Here is a 20,771-nt window from a genome sequence, read left to right as displayed (position 1 = left end):
GAAGATAAACAATCTCTGTGAGTAGGGCTGTCCTACTAGCGACCCAACTGGGTTTGTCAGTTGGGCAACAGAGCTCGCTCTTTCTTTTTCTATATAGAGCATCATACCCTTACCTCCAGGTGCTCTGCCCACAGGAATATAAATTTTTTTTTGAATTGATGAAATCTCCCAAGATGTCATGTGATATATAGCTAGATTTCTTTCTTGCTTTAAATCCAAATCAGTGGTTCTCATTGATCAGTCAACAATAAGTCCCAGCCCAAGCCCACTTTGTCATTATTTGGGCTCTGAGTCAGGGTGAATGTAAATAGCGATTGTTGCTGTTTTAGGCAGAAATTCTGAGGGTCTTCCATTTCCAGATTGATTATTTTTTTTTTTTGACTAGATAAAAGAAACCATTCTTTGCTTCAATTCTTACTTAACCTTGATCACTGAATGGGTGTTGCGCCTCTATCAAACTGAACCTGTTAAAGATTTTAACTCAGTGGTCCTCAAACTTTTTAAACAGGAGGCCAGTTCACTGTCCCTCAGACTGTTGGAGGGCCGGACTAGAGTAAAAACAAAAACTATGAACAAATTTCTATGCACTCACCTCATCTCGTCTCACACTCTGTCTTTGCCGCCTCAGCCCAGTGCCGGAAGTGTGCGTTGCTAACAAGTGTTAGATCCAACATCACTTCCGGTCTGATTTTGCCATAACCCGGTGGGCCGCATAAATGTCCTCAGCGGGCTGCATCTGGCCCATGGGCCGTAGTTTGAGGACCCCTGCTTTAACTTAAAAAATTCCAAGGTCTCCCTCCGCCTCCAGAGCCATCTTTAGTCATCCTCATCTCTGTCTGGCCACTGGACCCAGATGGGTCTGGAGGAGAAAGTGAGTCAGGTGACCTTGCCCAGCCTACCCTCACTTAAATCCAATTCACTTGCATGTCATAGCATCACCTCTTAGGATCCTTTTCCAGAAGGGCAAGAACACTTGGATTGATTGGTTGATAACATAAAATTATGGCATCTGGGGCTGTTCTCTTCCCTCCTCACTCTTGTCTTTTATTGTTCCCCAATTTTCCTTACTTAATTCCTTCAATATGCGTCTCACGTCCCCCTCCAGTTGCAGGAAGTCTTTCCTAGTGACCCCACCAGCCAGTGCTGGGCTTCTCAAGCTGCCTTCCATATTTACAGTTTCCACATAGCTTGTTGCACTCCATCTTCCCCATTAAAATGCATGCTCCTTGAGGGCAGGGACTACTTCTGGCTTTCTTTGCATCCCCAGGGTTGTGCCCAGTGCCTGAGTAAATGCTTAATAAATGCCTGTTGACTGACTGAGACCCCCCAAAACTCTATCTCCGGATCTCTTCCCCTGTACAGCAGGCCAGAAAGGAGCAGATGCTGCTCCTTCCTTATTCTCCATCACCATCCCTCCCTCCCCACCCTTAAGAAACATTCTGGGGACCTCTGCCTTTCCTGGCAGCTCACTAACAGTGCCTTGTGTAAAGAGCTAGGGAATGCCAGAGTCGTGTACCAGGCAACAGAACGTTGTGTTGGCAGTTGCCTTAGCAACCACGTGGGGGCTGAGTTCCCGTTCCCATATCCGGAGGATGCATTGAGTATCTGAGCGGGTCCTCAGCGCCCAGGGGGCCGTGTGTGTGTGTGTGTGTGTGTGTGTGTGTGTGTGTGAGTGTGTGTTTGTGTACAAACCCAACAAAACTCTAGGCTTTACAGGGTGCCAGGGGTAGCCAAAGAGAGAACATGTCTGTGCCTTGGGAAGAGTATTTCCAGTTGATCTTGGAAGAAAAGCTGCTGGCAGAGTGAGTGGGGAAGTGGAGGGGTCTGGGACAGCCCAAGTGGAATGCCGCCTCCCCCAGTGGAGAGCATTCAGAGGTGCAGTGGCCACCGGTCGAAGCGAAGGGTCATTCCCAAGAGCTGTCTGCTAACTTTGGTCAGTGGGGACGTAGGGGCCAGAGAGAGCAAGATCTACAGGGTGAGGGGTTCTAGGTGAGGTCTCTGCCCCCAAAGCTGTATCCCAGCTACTTCCTACCCCATGTAAGTCAATAGTTTTGCATATCTGATACCTTATGGTCCCTCTTCTCCCCTTCTTCTAGTCTCTGCCCACCTTTCAAAGGGAGTTTCACAGATTAGCATGAGATAGTTGAGATAGCCAGGGAGGACCCCCTTGGGAAGAAAAATAAATATGAGATGTCTGAGCTAGGAGAAGGGGTGTTTTTAGAACAGAGAATGTCAGGGCTGGGAGGCATCTCAGAACAGGGAATGTCAAGACTGGGAGGGACCTTAGAACAGAAGATGTCAGGCTTGGGTCTTAGAATGGGGGATGTCAGGGCTGGGAGGGGTCTTACAACAGAAGATGTCAGGCCTCAGAGGGACCTTAGAACAGAGAATGTCAAGGCTGGGAGGTGTCTCAGAACAGGGGATGTCAGGCCTCAGAGGGACCTTAGAACAGAGAATGCCAGGCCTGGGAGGTGTCTCAGAACAGGGGATGTCAGGCCTGGGAGGGGTCTTAAAACAGGGGATCTCAGGGCTGGGAGTGATCTGAGGGGCATGAATTCCAAATCTCTTATTTTATAGATGAGGAAACTGAAGCTCAAAGAAATGAAATGACTTCCCTGAAGTCATACAACTAGTGTGTTTTTGAGGCAGGATTTGAATCCAAATGTTCCTATCTCTAAGTTCGATGCCCATCCACAAACCTTAATTAGCTGCCTCTCATCTATCTCTGAACATGTCATTTCTCCCAGGAGACTGTAAACTCCTTGAGACCAGAGACTTTCTCCTCTATTCCTTTGTAGCCTTCTGGTCTAGCACAGTGCTTGGCTCCCAGCAGTCATTTCAGACAAGCTGATTGGGAGGACATAACACGTTCTTGACTGACTGGTACATTTACCTGGGAACCCAGACTATCAAAGGTTCACATGGTCCAGCACCAGAAAGATCCTTAGAGCCCATTTGGTTGGCTCAACCTTCTCACTTTATAGAGAGAGAAACTGAGGCTCATTCAAGGTCCCATAGCTAGGGACAAGGCCCTGGCAGCTGAACGAGCCAAGAATGGAATTAAGTAGGCACCCGCTGGCCCCCAACCAAGGGGGTCCCCTTGCCTCCTCTCAATGGCCTCACCTTGGTTTCTGTCTCCACTTAGTGACTCTGGCAGGACAGCAGGGAGGCCCCTCAGTGTCACCCCCAACACACTTTCTTCTTCCCCCAGGAGGCCTCCAGTGCGAGAAGACGGCTATATCAGCCATGCTAGCCAACTGCTGGAGAAGAAGCGAGAGATGGTTGAGATGGAGGAAGCCCTACAGGCTAAGAAGGAGGTAATGTTATTTGTCCTCACTATACAGGGGAGAGAAGGGAAGAGGCAGAGGAGAAGCAGAGAGAAGAGACCTGAGTTCTGATAGCGGACCCACAATTAAATCTGTGTGATGTGTGAACCTGGGCAAATTACTTTCCTTTAGATGAAGCTTCTTATCTATAAAAACAGAGAGGTGGGTGAGACATTCTCTAAGATTCCTCCCAGCTCTTACCTTCCCTGTTCTAAGGTAAAGTGAGGTTCCAGCCCTGACGCTTTCTGTTCTAAGGTCTTCCCAACTCTGGCATTCTCTGTTCTAAGGCTCCACTCAGCCTTGACATCCCCTGTTCTAAGGCTCTTCACAGCTCTGACATTTCCTGTTCTAAGATCCCGCCCAACCTGGCATTCCCTGTTCTAAGACTCTATCTAGCCCTGACATTCTGTGTTCTAAAGTTCCTCTCAACTGTGATATTATTTTCTCTTGGCAGACTATGTTTTAATATTCCTTCCACCTCTGACACCCCTGTTCTAAGGTGCCCCCCCAGCCCTGACATTTTCTGTCCTAAGGCCCCTCCTATTTCTGACATCCCCTGTTTTTAGGTTCTATCTGGGCCTGACATTCAGTTCTAAAATCCCTCCCAACTGAGTTATTATCAATTCTAAGATTTTATCTTCCCTGGCAGACAATGTTTTAATATTCCTCCCACCTCTGACATTCCCTGTTCTGAGACCCTCTCCCAACCCTGACATCCCCTGTTCTGAGACCCTCTCCCAACCCTGACATCCCCTGTTCTGAGACCCTCTCCCAACCCTGACATCCCCTGTTCTGAGACCCTCTCCCAACCCTGACATCCCCTGTTCTGAGACCCTCTCCCAACCCTGACATCCCCTGTTCTGAGACCCTCTCCCAACCCTGACATTCCCTGTTCTGAGACCCCTCCCAACCCTGACATTCCCTGTTCTGAGACCCCTCCCAACCCTGACATTCCCTGTTCTGAGACCCTCTCCCAACCCTGACATCCCCTGTTCTGAGACTCTCTCCCAACCCTGACATTCCCTATTCTAAGGCTCTATCTGGCTCTGACGTTCTCTGTTCTAAGGTCCCTCCCAACTGAAATATTATCAGTTCTAAGATATTATCTTCCCGGGCAGACAATGTTTTAATATTCCTCCCATCTCTGACATTCCCTGTTCTAAGATTTGTCCTAGACCCTATGCTCCACATTCTATGGTCCCTTTGAGCTCTAGAATTTTTCCACTTCTTGGCTCACTTCCTCTTTTCTCATAGCTCAGTAATCACTCAATGACCTGTAGGAGTGTGTGTGTGTGTGTGTGTGTGTGTGTGTGTGTGTGTGTGTGTGTGTGAGATGGAGTCCACCTCCACGTTCCAACTGAATCCCTCTCTCCCTTCTTAACACTCAGGAGTTCCAGGTAAAGATGTCAGCTCTGAAGCAGCGAAGGGAGGCACTGGACCAGAAGGAGGATGCGTTGAAGGAGTCCATGGTCCGCTTTGACAAGTTCCTGAAGGTGGGAGGCTCTGGGGATGCAGGAGAACAGTGCCTCCTATGAAAGTTTAGGGGGTTCTGTGGATCTTCTATTTCTCTGAAGCATCCATGGCGAAAGCCCTGTAGAGGGGGGATGGACAGCTTAGAATCTCAGGTTAGACTTCTAGCTGGGCTAGCCTCGGTGGATACCTTCATTCAGCTCTGAAGATTCATCCCCCCTCCTGCCCCACCTAGGTTCCCTGACATTACCCGGAATCCCCTATCGCCAGAGAGGGGCAGCTATATCAGACCCAATGCACAAGCAGACAGGGCAGACAAGGTCTAACCTGAGAGGTCAAGGGGGAGTGGCCAGACTGGAAAGATGTTTCCTCCTCTGGCCAGGACACAGAGGCCAAGAAGAGCCGGGCCCTGCGCCGTGCAGAAGAAGGGCGACAGACTGCCTCCCAGAAGGAGGCTGAGGTTGCAGCATTGAAGGAGGAATTGAAGGGGCTCATTCAGAGGAAGGAACAGCTGGAGCAGCAACTACACAAATACAGACCCTTTGCTCAATACTTGGAACAGGTGGTGGCCCAGTCTGAGCAGGTGAGCACCGAGGCTGTTTGCCACATGTCCAACAACAGCAGAGGCAGCCCCAGAGATACCCTTCCTCCTAGAAACCTACTTGTTATTTATTAAATAGCAATAAATATAAAAGGAAGGAAGGAAGGAAGGAAGGAAGGAAGGAAGGAAGGAAGGAAGGAAGGAAGGAAGGAAGGAAGGAAGGAAGGAAGGAAGGAAGGAAGGAAGGAAAGAAGGAAGGAAGGAAGGAAGGAAGGAAGGAAGGAAGGAAGAAAAGAAGGAAGGAAGGAAGGAAAGAAGGAAGGAAGGAAGGAAAGAAGGAAAGAAGGAAGGGAGGGAGGGAGGGAGGGAGGGAGGGAGGGAAGGAAGGAAGAAGATACATGCATTCTTGGCAATGTGCCCTTTTTCTTTTTTATGTTTATTAATATCTTTTGTTTTTATATCACCTAATTTCCCTATATATTCCCCACCCCCAGTCATCCTTTAAATGAAAAATTTTAAAGGAGGAAAAAAAATTCAGAAAAATTAGCCAGCAAATCAGCCATGTCTGGCAATCTATGGGGCCTTCTATACCCATAGGCCCTCACATCTACAAAGAAGGGAGAGGGACAGAATCTTACCTCACTGTTTCTCCTTCCTCCTCCTCCTCACTTCCTGACTTCTTCTCTGGCTTCCTTCAGTCCCAGCTAAAATCCCACTTTCTACAGGAAGCCTTTCCCAGTTCATCTTAATTCTAGCACCCTCCCTCTGGTGATTATCTCTAATTTATCTGTCTATAACTTATTGATACAAGCTTGTTTGCCTGTAGTCTCCTCACCAGACTGTGAGTGTGTCCCCTCCCTGAGGACTGGGTCTGTCTTTATTCCATCCTTAGCATCTAACACATAGCAGATACTTGAAAAATGTTTATTGACAACATAAATGGGGTCAGTCTTGGTCCTTTTAACCTCAACAGAATTCAGTTTTGATTGTGGTAATGGTCCTAAAGGGGAAAGGGATCTTAACTGTTTTATGTGTGTATAAATCAGTGTATGTGTGTGTGTGTGTGTGTGAGTGTGTGTGTGAGTGTGTGTGTGAGTGTGTGTGTGAGAGTGTGTGTGTGAGTGTGTGAGTGTGTGTGAGTGTGTGTGTGAGTGTGTGTATGTGTGTGAGTGAGTGTGTGTGTGTGTGTGTGAGAGTGTGTGTGTGAGTGTGTGAGTGTGTGTGAGTGTGTGTGTGAGTGTGTGTATGTGTGTGAGTGAGTGTGTGTGTGTGTGTGTGTGTGTGTGTGTGTGTATGTGTGACCATTCTGATACTCGAGGGAAGTTGGAATGATGGGAGTGGGGTAGGAGAGAGGCTTCTTTTTGTTTTGGTTCTCTTGAGGCCGTAAGTACAGGTGCCCAAACCTACTACTTACTGTCTAACATGACAGTAGTGTTTACTTCATCAAATGCTCTGTCCACACACCATCTGCAGCATTTCTCTAGGCTCCTAGTTAAGTAATCCTTGCAGAAAAAGGAAAGAAGGTTAGTCTGGCATGAGATGTTTATTTATTTTGTACTTTTTAAACCAGAGTTCCTTATCATGTCTGGATGGTGGAAAGCACTGGGCTTGGAGGGAGGAGTCTTCTTAAGTTCAAACCTAGCCTCAGACAGACACTTTCTGTGAGCAAGTCACTTCAGCTGATTTGCCTCAGTTTCCTCATCTGCAACATGAGCTGGAAAAGGAAATGGCCAACCACTCTGGTATCTCTGCCAAGAAAACCCTAAATGGAGTCAGGGAGAGTCAGAATTAACAAAATCATTGTCATGAAATGTGTCTCTTCCCCCTTAGTCCCATGGTCACGGGCCAGGGGAGCTTGCTCTACTACCTCTTTTTTTTTTTTTTTTCCTGAGGCTGGGGTTAAGTGACTTGCCCAGGGTCACACACTAGGAAGTGTTAAGTGTCTGAGACCAGATTTGAACTCAGGTCCTCCTGTATTCAAGGCTGATGCTCTATCCACTGCGCTACCTCGCTCTACTACCAATGGGCTCTGGCTCTACCACAGCTCAGATTTCCCAAGCTCAGATGATCTTCAGCCTCAGCCTCCCCCAATAGTAGGGATAATATCACAAACTCCCAAATGCAGTGGGATAATGTTTCTGGAGGCATATAATATAATACAAACGATTACAAAATGAAGCAGTTACATTGAAATGTAGTGGCAAGAATATTTTAAAACATAAGTCACAGATCCCAAGTTAAGAACAGGTGCTTGTGTTCCATTACACCTCTAATCCTGATCTCTAAAATGGGGATATTACTCAACAGATTTTTCCAGGAAAGCTACTTAAAGTCATGGGAGTGATTAGAACCATTCCTTCTTCCTGCGGTCCTGAGCGCCTTCCCCTTGCCTTCTCTCCCAGTTTCAGGAGATCCCTGAGCTGATGGCCCGGTTCAGTGGGTTGTCGGAAACCCGAGCCATCCTGACTGAACATGAGCAGGCTTTACACAAGGCCGTGGAGGATGCAAGGGCCGAACTGCTCAAACTGGTAGAAGAAAAGAATGATGAGATCCTGCATCAGAATAACCACGTGGCTGACCTGCAGGTCCGGCTGGAGGAGGTCAGGACCCAGGCCCTGCAATGGGTAAGTGGGCGTGCAAGCAGGCCCTCGCTCGGTCTCCAAAGCACCATTTCCCCTTCCCACTTCCGCTCTCCATGGGGTAGAAAATTATGGAAAAATAAGAGCTTGCCTTTCAGGTTTACGCAATACAACTGAAGGAGGAAAGGGAGGCAAGATACTATCTCAGTTTTATAGATGGAGAAACTATGGCATAAAGTAATGCACCAACTTACCCATGATCATACAACCTGGCCTCCTGGTGCCAAGTCTAGTGTTCTTTAATATTTCCATTTTACAGATAAGGAAACTGAGACAGAATGGTGAACCTGGCTCAGAAATACCAGGGCTCAGAGCAATTACTCAAACCCAGGGCTCTTAATTGCTTAGAAATCTAGTGTTCCTTTTACTCCATTGTTCAATGATCTCCAATAATGCCCTGTTCCCTCTGAGATCAAATACAGAGCTTCCATTTGGCATTTAAAACACGTCCCTATCCTTCCTTTCCTTCTATCCTTGTGATCTATTAGTCCCCTTTCTAAATGTCATGGTCAAGTAATCAATCAATAAGTATTTTGTTTTGTTAGATGCCTACATAAGGCATTAGAGATGCAAAGACAGAAGGGCAAAGGGTTTCTGGCCTTAAGGAGTTTATATTCTATCAATCAGGAGAGGCAACAGCCAAGCTGTTTCCCATTGTTTGTGTATCTCCCATCTCTGAGCCTTTGTTATCTGGCTAAGCTGTTTTCTACTGTTCATGGATCTCCCATCTCTGTGTCTTTGTATGTAGGTAAACTGTTTCCTATTGTTTGTGTATCTCCCACCTCTGTGCCTTTGTATCTGGCTAAGTTTACTGTTCATACATCTCCCATCTCTGTGACTTTGTATCTGGTTAAACTGTTTCCTATATTTCCCATTTCTGTGACTTTGTATCTGGTTAAACTGTTTTGTATATTTCCCATTTCTGTGACTTTGTATCTGGTTAAACTGTTTCCTATATTTCCTATCTCTGTAACTTTGTATCTGGTTAAACTGTTTCCTATATTTCCCATCTCTCTGAGCCTTTTGTTATCTGGCTAAGCTGTTTTCTACTGTTCATGTATCTCCCATCTCTGTGTCTTTGGATGTAAGTAAACTGTTTCCTACTGTTTGTGTATCTCCCACCTCTGTGCCTTTGTATCTGGCTAAGTTTACTGTTCATACGTCTCCCATCTCTGGGCTTTTGTATCTGACCAAACTGTTTCCTATATTCCCATCTCTGTGACTTTGTATCTGGTTAAACTGTTTCCTATATCTCCCACCTCTTTGCCTTTGCCTCTGGTTAAACTGTTTCCTGTATCTTCCATCTTTGTGTCTTTGTATCTGGCTAAACTGTTTCTTACTATTCATGCATCTCTCATTTCTGTCTTTGCATGTGGCTAAACTGTTTCCTACTGTTCGTGTATCTCCCACCTCTGTGCCTTTGTATCTGGCAAAACTGTTTCCCATTGTTTGTATCTCCCACCTCTGTGCCTTTGCATTTGGTTGTGTCCCAGGCCTGGAATGCAATCCTTTTTCACCTCTGCCTCTTGGAATTCCTGGCTTCCTTCAAGACCCAAATGAAACACATTTTACACGAGACCTTCCTCATTCCCTCAACTCCTGATATCTCCCCTCAAAATCAGTCTCATGTCTGTCTCTATATCCTCAATAGCTAGTATATAGTCTTGCACGTAGCGTACACTTAATTCTTGTTGATTGACTGATATGCTACTAGGTCACCTCGGACTTGGAAACGATTTTAATAGGGATAGGCTGGCAAATATTAAACAACTAGCTCTCTGAGGAGGAAAAAAATGTATGGGCCTACTTTTATGTTTAGTCTGATTTACTAAAATCCTTTATATCACTTTCTTAAGTTTAGACAATAAAACAAATTGAGCCTTGATTTTTGTAGCCTTTGCCAGTTTCTGAGTTGTAAACGTTTACATTGAAGAAATTAAAAATTAAAAAAAAATTCAGTTAAAAACATATGACATGTTGGGAAAGAAAAATCAGAACAAAAGGGAAAAAAAAGTGAAAATAGTGTGCTTCGATCCACATTTAATCTCCACACTTCTCTCTCTCTGGATGTGGATGGCATTTTCCATATAAAGCTTATTGGAAATGCCTTGGATCACTGAACTGCTGAGAAGAGCTAAGTCTATCATAGTTGATCATCACATGATCTGGCTGTTGCTGTGTACAATATTTTTCTGATTTTGCTCATTTCACTCAGTATCAGTTCACATTAAGTGTTTCCAGGCTTTTCTAAAATCAACTTGTTTGTCAGTTCTTAATAAAATAAGAATATTCCATTATATTCATATGCCATAACTTATTTGGTCAATTCCCAGTTGATGGGCAGCCACTCATTTTCCAGTTTTTCGGCACCACAAAAATGGCTGCTACATTTTTGCACATGTGGGTCCTTTTCCCTCTTTTACTATTTGGGGAGGGGGGGATACAGACCCAGTAGTAGCACTGGATCAAAAGGTATTCCCGATTTTTTTCCCCTAAGGCAACTGGGGTTAAGTGACTTGCCCAGGGTCACACAGGAAATGTTAAGTGTCTGAGGGCAGATATGAACTCAGGTCCTCCTAACTTCAGGGCTGGTATTCTATCCACTATACCCCCTAGCTGCCCCAGGGATTCACAATTTGATAGCCCTTTGGGCATAGCTCCAAATTGCTCTCCAGAGTGGCTGAATCAGTTCACAACTCCACCAACAATGTATTAGTGTCCATTTTCCCACATTTCCTCCAACATTATCCTTCCCTGTCATCTTAACTAATCTGATAAATGCAAGGTAGTACCACAGCGCTGTTTTAATTTACATTTCTCCAATCAATAGTAATTTAGAGTGTTTTTTCATATGACTATAAACAACTTTCATTTTTTCATCTGAAAATTGTCTATTCATATCCTTTACAATTTATCATTCACCCTGAAAACTTATCAGCTCTCCCTTCCTCAGAATCCAATCTATGGCAATTAGGAATCTCTCCGAATTTCTCTCCAAATTATCTTGCAGCTTTTTTTTTTTTTTTTTTTGACTACCACTGATGGGGGAGCTTCCTAACCTAGTAAGTCAGTTCATCCCATTGTTAAAAGATTCATCAGGAAATTCTTTATACTGAATAAGAACTTCCCTGATTTCTACCCATTGGACTGCTTTGTCTTTAGGACCCAGGGTTGGCTATTTTAACAATAACTACATTGCCCCCCAAGTCTTCCCTTTTGGCTAAATGGACTGATTCTTATTAAAGCTAATGGAGAGGAAAATACTTCTCATGGAGTGACATTCAGGGACTTGGTGGGAAGGTGATGTCAAAGGTGACTAAGGTTGACCAATCTCCTGGATTTCTTCCTTCAGTCTACAGTGCAAATGCTGAAGGTTTAATTTGTGATTCACGGCTCAGGACTAAGACTGATGATGAGGGATTGGGGGTTTGTCCAAGATGGTCCCCTCTAGCTGAGCTCTGACTCCCCTTGGGTGTCTGCAGGAATCCAAATGGGTTCACATCCAGAATACGGCAGCCCAGAAGACTTTGCTCCTTGGGCAGATCAAGATGGCGGCCCTCAACTTGTTCCAGATAGTCTGTAAGCAGAAGAAGGAGGTCCCTACATTGGCTGTGGAGGACACGGAGGGGCAGCTGGAGCAGGTGAGGGGGCCCAAAAGCCCCGGATGCACCCAAGTGTATTTCTCAACCTCTAGGAAGTCCCTCTACCCCATTACCTCCCATGTCTCCTCTGCTTCAATTTGCAAATGGCCTGTTAGCTCAGGAAGTCAGAACATAGTGAATGATACCAAAATCATACAGCTGAATTTTGTACAGGTCAGCAATGTGGGGAAGACTCAAGAGGAAAAAGCCCTGGTCTGAAAGGGGGGTTCTGGACTTGGCTCTAACTTATTCTCCATATTGGACAGGTCACTTTCTTTCCTCTGTAAAATGAAGTCTAAAGCAGATGTTCTCAAAGGAGACTTCTCTGCCATATTAGCAACAATCCCAATTGCCCAATCTAAAGGCCTTTTCCTCCCTCCTCATCCTCCTAGACCCATCTGCCTCTTTTGGCACTGGAAGAAACCCTCTTCTCTCGGAGCTCCTCAAGGAGCTCAGTCTAATGGGAGACAGCCCACAAAAGTGTGTACACAAGTGATTGTACAGACAGGGAAGGCATGGAGCCAAGAGGGGTAGCTCGTGAGTCTGGCAGGTGCTTCTGGGAGCCCCTCGGCCTCCTGCTATGATGGCTGCTGGGAGTCCAGAAGCACGTGACTGATTCCAACTGTGGTGGGGGGCTCCCAGGTACAGCAGTTCTTCCAGGACCTTTCTGCCACGCTGGCCAAGCTTCACCAGGGAGAGCCTGGGCCCTCTGCCGCTGACCACTAGGGAAGCTGCCGATGGAAGAGGTAGGTCTGGCCCCCTGCGTCCTGGAACGCTCACATCTGTCTCTGCGTGTTGTGTGTGCATGCATGTCTAGCAGGGAGCCCCAGCAGCCCAACTTGATAGAGCTGAACACACACTCGGATGCCCAGGATTATACACAGACTTGTACATGTCTCAATCAGAGACAGGACATTAACCCCTTTAATACAATGACAATCCAACAAATCCATTTCGAGATTTATTAAGCACCTGCCATGTGTAAGGCCTGATGGTGATGACCCCTTGCCCCCACCCCATCGCCCATCTCGGGGAGCATCCTCTCTGGGGGGCAGGGCGAGATTAAGGCTGGCCCAGAGTGCCTGGTGCCAGCCCTCCAGGCGGAAGGAGCGGGAGAGCCTGGCAGAACAGGTTCCTCCTCTTAGAAGGGAGGAGGGTGGAGGGGCAAGCAGAGCATGTTAACTGCTTCAGGCCCACATTCAACCAGCTTTGTCCCTCAGGACACCATGGCTCTCAGGTAGGAGCCTTGGGATGGACCACCAGACTGCTGATTCTGGACAATGGGGCTCTGTCTTCCCAAGGGAGGAGGTGACCAGCCCACACATATCTCCAAGGGAAGATGGGAGTCTGGAGTTCAGCCAGACCATCGCTGATAGGTGGCTGGGGGAAAAGCATCTCACATCTTCTTCCTCATTTTACCCTTTCGGTTACCCCCAGCACGCCTGCCGAAGGCGCTCTTCCGCAGCTCCTGGGCCCGGCGTCGGTTGCGGGCAGACAGCTGCTTGAGACCCCCTCGCTGCAGGAAATGCTGCTTCTCTGCGCGGCGACGCTGCTTCAGGATCTGCTGCTTGTTCTTCAGCTCTGAGCGCACGCGTCCGCCGGCCCCTGACGTCCCGCCAGCCCCTGATGTCCGGCCCGCCGAGGCCCCTGGGGGGACACAAGGGAGGGAAGGTCACCAGGGATGCCCTGAGAAATAAAGTAACCTGCCCTGGATGGGGAGAGAGAGCTGGGGATGTCAATCAGGGCCTTCATTCTGGCGTCTCCAATCTGGCCCCTTCCCTGGCTGCGGCGGGTCATCTGCTTTCCAACTGTTCTTCAGGCACTTACCAGCTGTGGGACCCTTGCCCAGGCACTCTGTGCCTCAGTTCCCTCATCTGTAAGAGGAAAGCTTCCTCCGTCTTCCAGGACCCCCAGACATTATAGAATTCAGCACAGACTGAACTGCAGACCCCGGGAAAGGACCCTGGGCAGCCCAGACCATCCCAAGGACCTCTTCTGTCTCCTCCCTTCCCCCATTGAGGCCATAGATCCCCAAATGGGCAATGTCTCAAAAGGCGGAGGATGATGCGCTAAGGGGGCGTAGCTGTGGTGGATCAATCAAAACGATGATAATAACTGAACTTCAGCCCCTTGGGGGTAATGGCTGTTATCTTCACTTAACACTGAGCAAATGGGCTCGGAGAAAGCGCCACAAGCTGTAAGAGGCTGAGGTAGGACTCGGACCCGGCTGCAGTCCTCAGAGAAGTAGGCAGCGGGATGCCGTGCTCTAAGTGAAGAAACTGCGGCAGAGAGAGGCAGGGGTCTCCCGTCCCCCAAGGACAGCTCCTCGCATCCAGCACATCCCCCCAGCTTTCCCTGTGGGGCTCCTGCCACCACTCTCCGGCCATTCCAATGGTGGATGGAGAATGTGGCTGCTCCCTGCCCCGGGGGGCTTCTCCTCCCGGCCTTCCCATCTTGCACACCAAACAGGTCATTGTCAGCTCCAAGACAAGGAGCCTGGTGGGGGGATGGGAGCCGCCCAGAGCTGACCCCTGGGTAGTAAGAGGCTGCATGTCACACTTCCCTCCCCCTCCCCAGAGGCAGCCCCCCACAAGCCACTGCTGGGAAGTAAAAATAGAAACCAGAAGCTGAAGGTGTGAAAGGAAGCCAGGGCGGCAGAGATGGAGAAACGTGGGGAGGAGGGGGGACAACACCAAAACAAGGTCACACGTGGGAGGTCTGGCCAAGAGAGGCGAGAGGGGGAGAAGGGGTCCTGGGAGCACATCCTGGGACACCCAGGCAGGCAGGGGACCGGACAGATGGAGGGAGCAGATATTGGGGGAGGAGATGAATGAGTCAGGAGAGGGCCAGAAATCCAGAGCGCAGCAAAACAGGGAGAGGCGTCTCCTAGGAGCCTCACAGCCATGCTGGGTGGTAGGGCGTGGTGTTATCCCCACTTTACAGGAGTGGAAACTGAGGCTGGGAAGTGAAAGAGGTCACCGAGCCAGTAAAAGGGCAACTCCAGGTCTGGCACTCTGACTACTGCCTGCTGCCTCACTGTGCCCCGAGACCCCTTGCTCCCCTTTGCCAGCATGGGCACAGAAGGAAGATAGCACACTGCAGGGAGCCTGGAGAAGTGAGGGGCTGCCACGGACGCCTCAGAGGTACCCCAGAAGCCAGAAGGCTGCCCAGCAGCTGGGATAAGAAAGTGAGCTGCCACTCCTGGGGGCTCCAGTGGGAGCAGAGGCTCCTTGGGAGGCCTTGGGAGGCCCTGCTCACATGGGGCTTCTGGGGAAATGCCTGTTCACCAATGGGATTCAGCTCCCAGCTGCAGTCTGCCTGCAGGGCGCCAGGACACGCTCCTCTGGACACTGACTGGAGAAGGGCCAGGACACCAGCAGGTACCCAGGGGCTCAGAGGTGCTGCCCACAAGGCACGAGAGGAGAGAGGACCAAGAAAGAGTTGGCCTGGGGCCCCTGTTCTTACTGGGGGACACTGGCCACTCATTTCCTATTTCCCCTCAGTTTTCCCATCTGTAGGATGGGTGGCTGACAGAGCAGTCACTAGGATCACTTCTCTCCTGCCTCAGTTTCCCCCCGAGTGGCTGGACACGGGCTGCTTGGATCCCCCCCAGGTACCCCTCTAATCCCCCCACTGGCTGCCGCTCCCAGGCCGGCTCTCTCACCTCGGCCCCGGCCACGGCCCCGATTCCAGCCCTGCCTCCTGGCGCCTCCCTCATTCTCCTCATCTGAGTCCCGGTCGCCAATCTTGTGCTTCTGCTTCCACTTCTGATAGCTGAGGTCAGTGGTTAAGGAGGCCACAGGGCTAGAGCTGAGGGGGCCTTGGGGACCAGCTGGTCAGACCCCTCCCTCATTTTGCAGATGGGGAAACCGAGGCGGGGGAGAAGAGTGCAGGAAGGGTCTCACTCACTCAAGACCACCAGAGGGGAGGGGGCACAGTCCACCTGGACCACCTCCAGAGGGGAAGCCCCCCCCCATCCTGGGGACTAGCCCCACCCCACCCCTCCACAGGAGGAAAGGATACAGGTCCCTCTTATAGGAGCTGCTGATGTACCGGCCGCTCTCCGTCTTTATCTTCTTCTTGTCTTCCTGGCCCGTGGCCCCCACAAACCGCTTCTTCTTACGGTCCCTGGAGGCCAAGGAGGGGGAGAGGAGGCAGAGCTGGGCGTCTTCTTGGGGCACGACTTCTCCCCTTCCCCCCCCCCCTCATTACTCCCCCTTCCCCTCCTTACCATTTCAGCTGCTGCCGGCTCTTGGTGAGGTTGTGGGCCTCGTCGCCCATGAGGTCAAGGACGGCTCCGGACGCCTGCTGCTCGAAGGCACTGCCCTCCCCCCCGATGCTCAGGCTGAGGGGAGAGAATAGGGCTTGTGGCGTGGGCAAAGGGTGGCACCTCTCCTCCTTGGTAGTGCCCCTTTGCCCCCACCCATCTGACCCCCCCCCTCCAGCTGCGCCGCTCACCCCCGCTCGCTGTCAAAATCCTTGGGCCGGTAGGGCACATAGAACTCCTCCTGCCGCTGCTGGGGCGCCCCCTTCCGCTTCTTCGCCTGGCCCTGTGCTGGGGACCCCCGTCTCTTCGGGCCCAGCACCTGGGTGAAGGCCTCCTGGGGAGGAGGACCGGAGCCGGGCTGAGCGCCAACCCCCCCCCCCCAGCTCGGCGCTCCCTCCCCGTGACTCCGCTCTGCCCCGTGGACATGGGTCTCCTCAGTGACGCCCCTTTGCTGCCAGCTCCCAGGAGCCCCTCTCTCTGAGCCTCAGCTTCCCTTCCTATCTGCCCCCCCCCCCCCCCAGCCAGACTAGGAGGCCGGAGCTGACAGGGCAGAGGAACGGCAGGACAAACTTGTATTAAGCGCCTCCTGTGCTCAGCCCCCCAGGTGCCGAGTGCGAGGCCTCCGGACCTCAAGGTTACAAAGGATTGGGCAGGTCGGATCTCGTCTGCTGAGACACCCCTGGGGAGGCAGCTGCTATTCCTATGCCCCTTTTCAGAGGGTTAGTGGCTGTGTGTCTGGGGCTCGGGCTGTCCTGGGCCCCACCCCCCACCTCCCCCCACCAGTCCCCTACATAACAGCCCCCACTTCCACATCCTGCTCCTCCTCCGGCTCCTCTTGCGGCTCCTGGCTTGTGGGCAGGCAGGGAGCCGGGCCAGGCTGGGCCTGCTGCCGCTCCTGCTGCCCCTGCTGGAACTTGGCAATGGCCTTGTGGTCCCGTTTCCGCTTGGCCCGCATCACCTGGCTGCCCGGGTCCCGGGTGGTGGTGTTGATCTCAAAGATGGTCTGCAGCAAGGAAGAAAATCCCTGATTCTGCTCCTGTGTGGGCTAGGGTGGGGCTGGCCTCCTCCAGGGAGGCCCCCATGACTGACTCCATCTACAGCTCTGGTCTCCTCCCTATTTGTATTCCTGGCACACAGTAAGTGTTTAATCAATGCGGACTGGTCAAAGAAATGCCTGGGGGTGCTGGGAAGTTCATGGGCTTGATGGGGGTCACCAAGCCAGGATGTATCCAAGATGGGACTGGAACCCCATCCTCCTGACTCAGGCCAGCTCTCCAGGCACGACACTGGCTGCCTATAGTGGCGAGAATCAGGAAAACATCCCTCCATATAAAAAAAATAAAGGCGGGCACCAAGGAATTTAAGACCAAGTTAGGCCCCCAGGAAGAGCTGGAAAAGCACGGCCCAGGAGACAGGATCCCAACCCTAAGTGTGACTTCACACCCTCACTCAAGCTCTCTGTGCCTCAGTTTCCCCATCTCTAGCCCTGACGGCCTTTCTTAGCTCAAAGTCTGATGGGCAGGGGCCTATAGGAGTGGAATACTGCATACACTGCTAGTCTCCAGTAACGTATTTGTTGCTTTGACTCAAGTGCCTTTTGTTTTAATGTGTTTGTCGCTCACGGTTTGGATGACCGTGACACTGGTCCGGCTAAGGAGCAGAGCAGTGGATCAGTGAGGCAGGTTAGGCTCACGAGTCACAATGTCAGTGACATTAGTCATCTAGTGCTTGAAAGACCTGGACTCCGGCTTCCGGGACTCTCTGACAAGAACTGCTGGGAAAACTGGAAGAGGACGGCAGAGGCTGGGCCCTGGGCCACACCGAGCACCAGGGGGTGGCTCGTGAGTTAGACATGACAGCAATACTTTAGGCAAATCAGGACAAGGGACATCTACCTCTTAGATCTGGGGGGAGGGAAAAATTTGTGGCCAGAGAAGAACTAGAGGACACCAGGAAATGCAAAATGGGTAACTTGGAGCATATTCAACTAAAAAGAGTTTGTACAAACATCTATCTTTGATGCTTGTTGGGCAGGAGGGACAAGCTCCTGAACATCGGGTAAAAATGCCCAGCTGTGTGGCCTTGGGCAGGTCATGGGTCTCTCTGAACAACAAATGAGGGTTGGACCCCGGGGCCTCCAGGAGCCCATCCAGATGCAATCCAAGAGCTGAGGCTGAGATGAAAAGGGATGGGAACGAGGGGGCTGAGGACTAAGGAGAGGGACCATGGAGCTGCTTCTGGGGTCTGCTTGCCACATGTGCCTGGAAGCAGACAGCCCCGAGTTCTGTCTCTGAAAGCACTGTGGGCCTCAGTATCCTTAGGCCCTCCCTCTGGGCCCTCCCCCCAGATACTCCTGGATCTTCCCCAGGCCCTGTCCCCGGACCCTCCCACCAGGCTGGGCCGTCTCACTTACAGCCCGGGAGCGGTAGTTCTTGATGCTGTCCACAAGCTTCATTCTCTCCAACTCCTCGTCCTCAAACTGGGAGCCTGGAGGTGGGCAGAGAGGAAGCCTGTCAGAGGAGCCCATGCTGCCCAGCCTGGGGCTCCCCCCCCCAGGAACTGTGGTGGGCACTCACTGAAGAGGGGGTGCAGGCCCAGGAGAGTGGGGTCCAGGTCCTTGGCCCTCTTGATGGACTCTGGGGAGGGCCCCGGCCGAGAGCGGCTGTACTGCTTGTGGGCATTCTCGGCCACGCGGCGCAGGCTCTGGAGCTCCGAGGAGCCGTCGTGATCCGTGAGCAGGCGGCACTCCTCGTCGTCCACCACGTTCCGAGGCACACGGCCCAGAACGCCATCCGGAGAGGCATCTGGGGGAATTCTGGGATTCAGGAGGCCCATACCCGACCCAGCCCCCAGGCAACCCAGCCCCAACTGCCAGAGCTGAAAGGGAGCCAGGAGACCCCTGGATCCAACTCTTCACTTTACTAATGAGGAAACTGAGGCAGACGGGGGGAAGTGATTTGCCCAAAGTCATTTACTAAGGGAGGACTGGAACTCAGGCCTTTGTGACTTCAATGCCAGCGGCCTCTCCAGTTCTGTACTAATGGTACCAAAGACCTGAGTTCAAATCTTGCCCCAGATCTGTTGCTCTATGATACCTGAGTAAGTCACTCCCTTCTTTCTTTCTCAGTCCCATCCCAAGCTCCTTCTCCACTTTGGGGTCCCACTAGCCCCCAGACCCAGGCCCGGCAACCTGAGGGCTTCTCGTTGGGCCTGGCGAGGACGAGGGGGCGGCCCAAGAAGAGGTGAAGGTCAAAGACGTAGGGCACCTCATCGGGGGCCACCAGGGAATATGCGGTGCCACTTCGGCCCGCACGGGCCACACGCCCTGCAGAAGGAAAAGAGAGAGGCAGTCGTCACAAGGGAGCCTGAGCGAGCACTCAGGCCTTTCTGCACTTGGGCTGCCCGGCCCTGGGCAAGTCACCTCAGGCTCCCCATTGGTAAAAATGGTTTCTGCCCAGTGTGGGTTCAGAGACCCAGCTGGGGGACAACAGAGTCAGAGATGCAAAGTTAAGAGGGACATGTGAATGAGAGTCTCAGCTGCTCTTAATGGGCTCCTTGGCTGCCCCAGAGATAACCCCTAGCTCTCCCAACAGGTCTTGAGAATATAAAAGGTCAGGGTTGGGGGGGGAGGGGGCCTAAAACAGGGGGTGTCAGGGGGGCTTAGAGCACAAACCCTCAGGGCAGGGCTGCCAGGCTAGCACTCACCCACTCGATGCAGGAAGAGCTTGCTCTTGGCAGGGAAGTTATAGTTGATCACGTTGTCCAGCAGCGGGATGTCCAGGCCCCGGGCGGCCACGTCAGTGACGATGAGGGCTGAGCATTTGCGGTGCACAAACTTGGCCAGGTTGATCTTGCGTGCCGTCTGGTCGAGGGAGCTGTAGATGTGGGTGCAGCACACACCCTGAGTTGTCAGCAGCTGAGGGAGGCGAGAGAAACATGGCAGGGGGAGGGGCTGGCTACAGAACAGGGACACAGCGATCCCCATTTCCCATCCAAACCCCCAAGAAACAGCCGATAAATTGACCAACAACCGGTTACTAAACAGCCGTTGTGGCCCAGGACTATGCTATAGAATACAAACACACAACTGAGGCAGTCTCTTCCTCAAGGGGCTCGTTATCCCCTGGGGGGAGGGGATGGGGAAGCAGGGGTAGGGAACACATAGTACAGGCAAAGATCACAAAGTGTCATGGTACGGCTGTGTATGGATGCATGTGTATATACATACATATGTAAATGTACGTATATTAAAGATACACACCCAGCATGGATGGTACATGTTAAATATTACATGTGGGCACATGGAACCTACGTGCGTATGGCAGTGGGCGCTGTATGTGTGCACGCCCATGTGGGAAACACCCACAGAACTGACACCCACACATGCAAGGCAGACACATGTGACATACGGGTGCACCTGTGGGTTACACACAGAGCTACTTCTGCCCCCATCTATCCAGGAGGTCAGCCCAACGTGCCCTGGCTTCCCAGTGGGGAGAGGAGGGGACTGTGCCAAGGAGGGGGTGCCTGCCCCCTGCTGGTGCTGCTGGGGAATGCCTCCCGTTGCCCAGGACTGAGCAGGAGGGGTCCCTCCGGGGCTCCGGCCCCTCACCTCTGTGAGGTACTCCGCGTGGTGCTTTGTGGCCACAAAGACCACGGTCTGGTCCTGGGGCCGCACGACATTGCGCAGGAGGTGGAGGAGCACGGCCGGCTTGTCGTCCTCACGGATGTGGAAGAAGGCCATCTAAGATGTGGGAAGGGAGCATGAGCATCAAAGGGGGAGTCCCCCACCCGGCCAAGTCCCCCCCCCATGTCCCCGTGCTCTGGTGAAGGATAAAGGAGCCTGTGAGGGCCGTCAGGGCCAGCCTCTCCTTGGCCACTTGGAGC

The 20,771-nt window shown here is 51.4% G+C and overlaps 2 protein-coding genes across 3 annotated transcripts in view; one reads left to right on the top strand and one right to left on the bottom strand.

Annotated features, from left to right (window-relative positions):
* Window positions 1–1,599: 1,599 nt before the first annotated feature.
* CFAP73 (cilia and flagella associated protein 73) lies at window positions 1,600–13,189 on the top strand. Its single transcript, XM_074297169.1, has 8 exons — window positions 1,600–1,802; window positions 3,212–3,317; window positions 4,715–4,819; window positions 5,179–5,379; window positions 7,740–7,961; window positions 11,459–11,617; window positions 12,260–12,363; window positions 13,055–13,189. The coding sequence occupies exons 1-7, from the start codon at window positions 1,744–1,746 to the stop codon at window positions 12,341–12,343; spliced, it is 936 nt and encodes a 311-aa protein (XP_074153270.1). The 5' UTR covers window positions 1,600–1,743; the 3' UTR covers window positions 12,344–12,363; window positions 13,055–13,189.
* Window positions 12,566–20,771, bottom strand: part of DDX54 (DEAD-box helicase 54) — an 18,215-nt gene continuing 10,009 nt past the window's right edge. For both annotated transcript variants that reach the window (XM_074297083.1, XM_074297090.1), the window contains exons 10-20: window positions 20,497–20,628; window positions 19,590–19,800; window positions 19,075–19,209; window positions 18,461–18,688; window positions 18,298–18,371; window positions 16,690–16,887; window positions 16,076–16,218; window positions 15,849–15,962; window positions 15,641–15,745; window positions 15,282–15,391; window positions 12,566–13,264 (exon numbers count right to left, since the gene is read on the bottom strand). In XM_074297083.1, the coding sequence (XP_074153184.1) occupies window positions 13,014–13,264; window positions 15,282–15,391; window positions 15,641–15,745; window positions 15,849–15,962; window positions 16,076–16,218; window positions 16,690–16,887; window positions 18,298–18,371; window positions 18,461–18,688; window positions 19,075–19,209; window positions 19,590–19,800; window positions 20,497–20,628 (1,701 nt within the window). In that variant the 3' untranslated portion in view covers window positions 12,566–13,013. The remainder of the gene's footprint in view (window positions 13,265–15,281; window positions 15,392–15,640; window positions 15,746–15,848; window positions 15,963–16,075; window positions 16,219–16,689; window positions 16,888–18,297; window positions 18,372–18,460; window positions 18,689–19,074; window positions 19,210–19,589; window positions 19,801–20,496; window positions 20,629–20,771) is intronic.

This window comes from Sminthopsis crassicaudata, chromosome 1, assembly GCF_048593235.1.
Source record: "Sminthopsis crassicaudata isolate SCR6 chromosome 1, ASM4859323v1, whole genome shotgun sequence".
NCBI classification, from domain to species: domain Eukaryota; kingdom Metazoa; phylum Chordata; class Mammalia; order Dasyuromorphia; family Dasyuridae; genus Sminthopsis; species Sminthopsis crassicaudata.
This window is presented reverse-complemented; position numbering and strand designations above follow the sequence as displayed.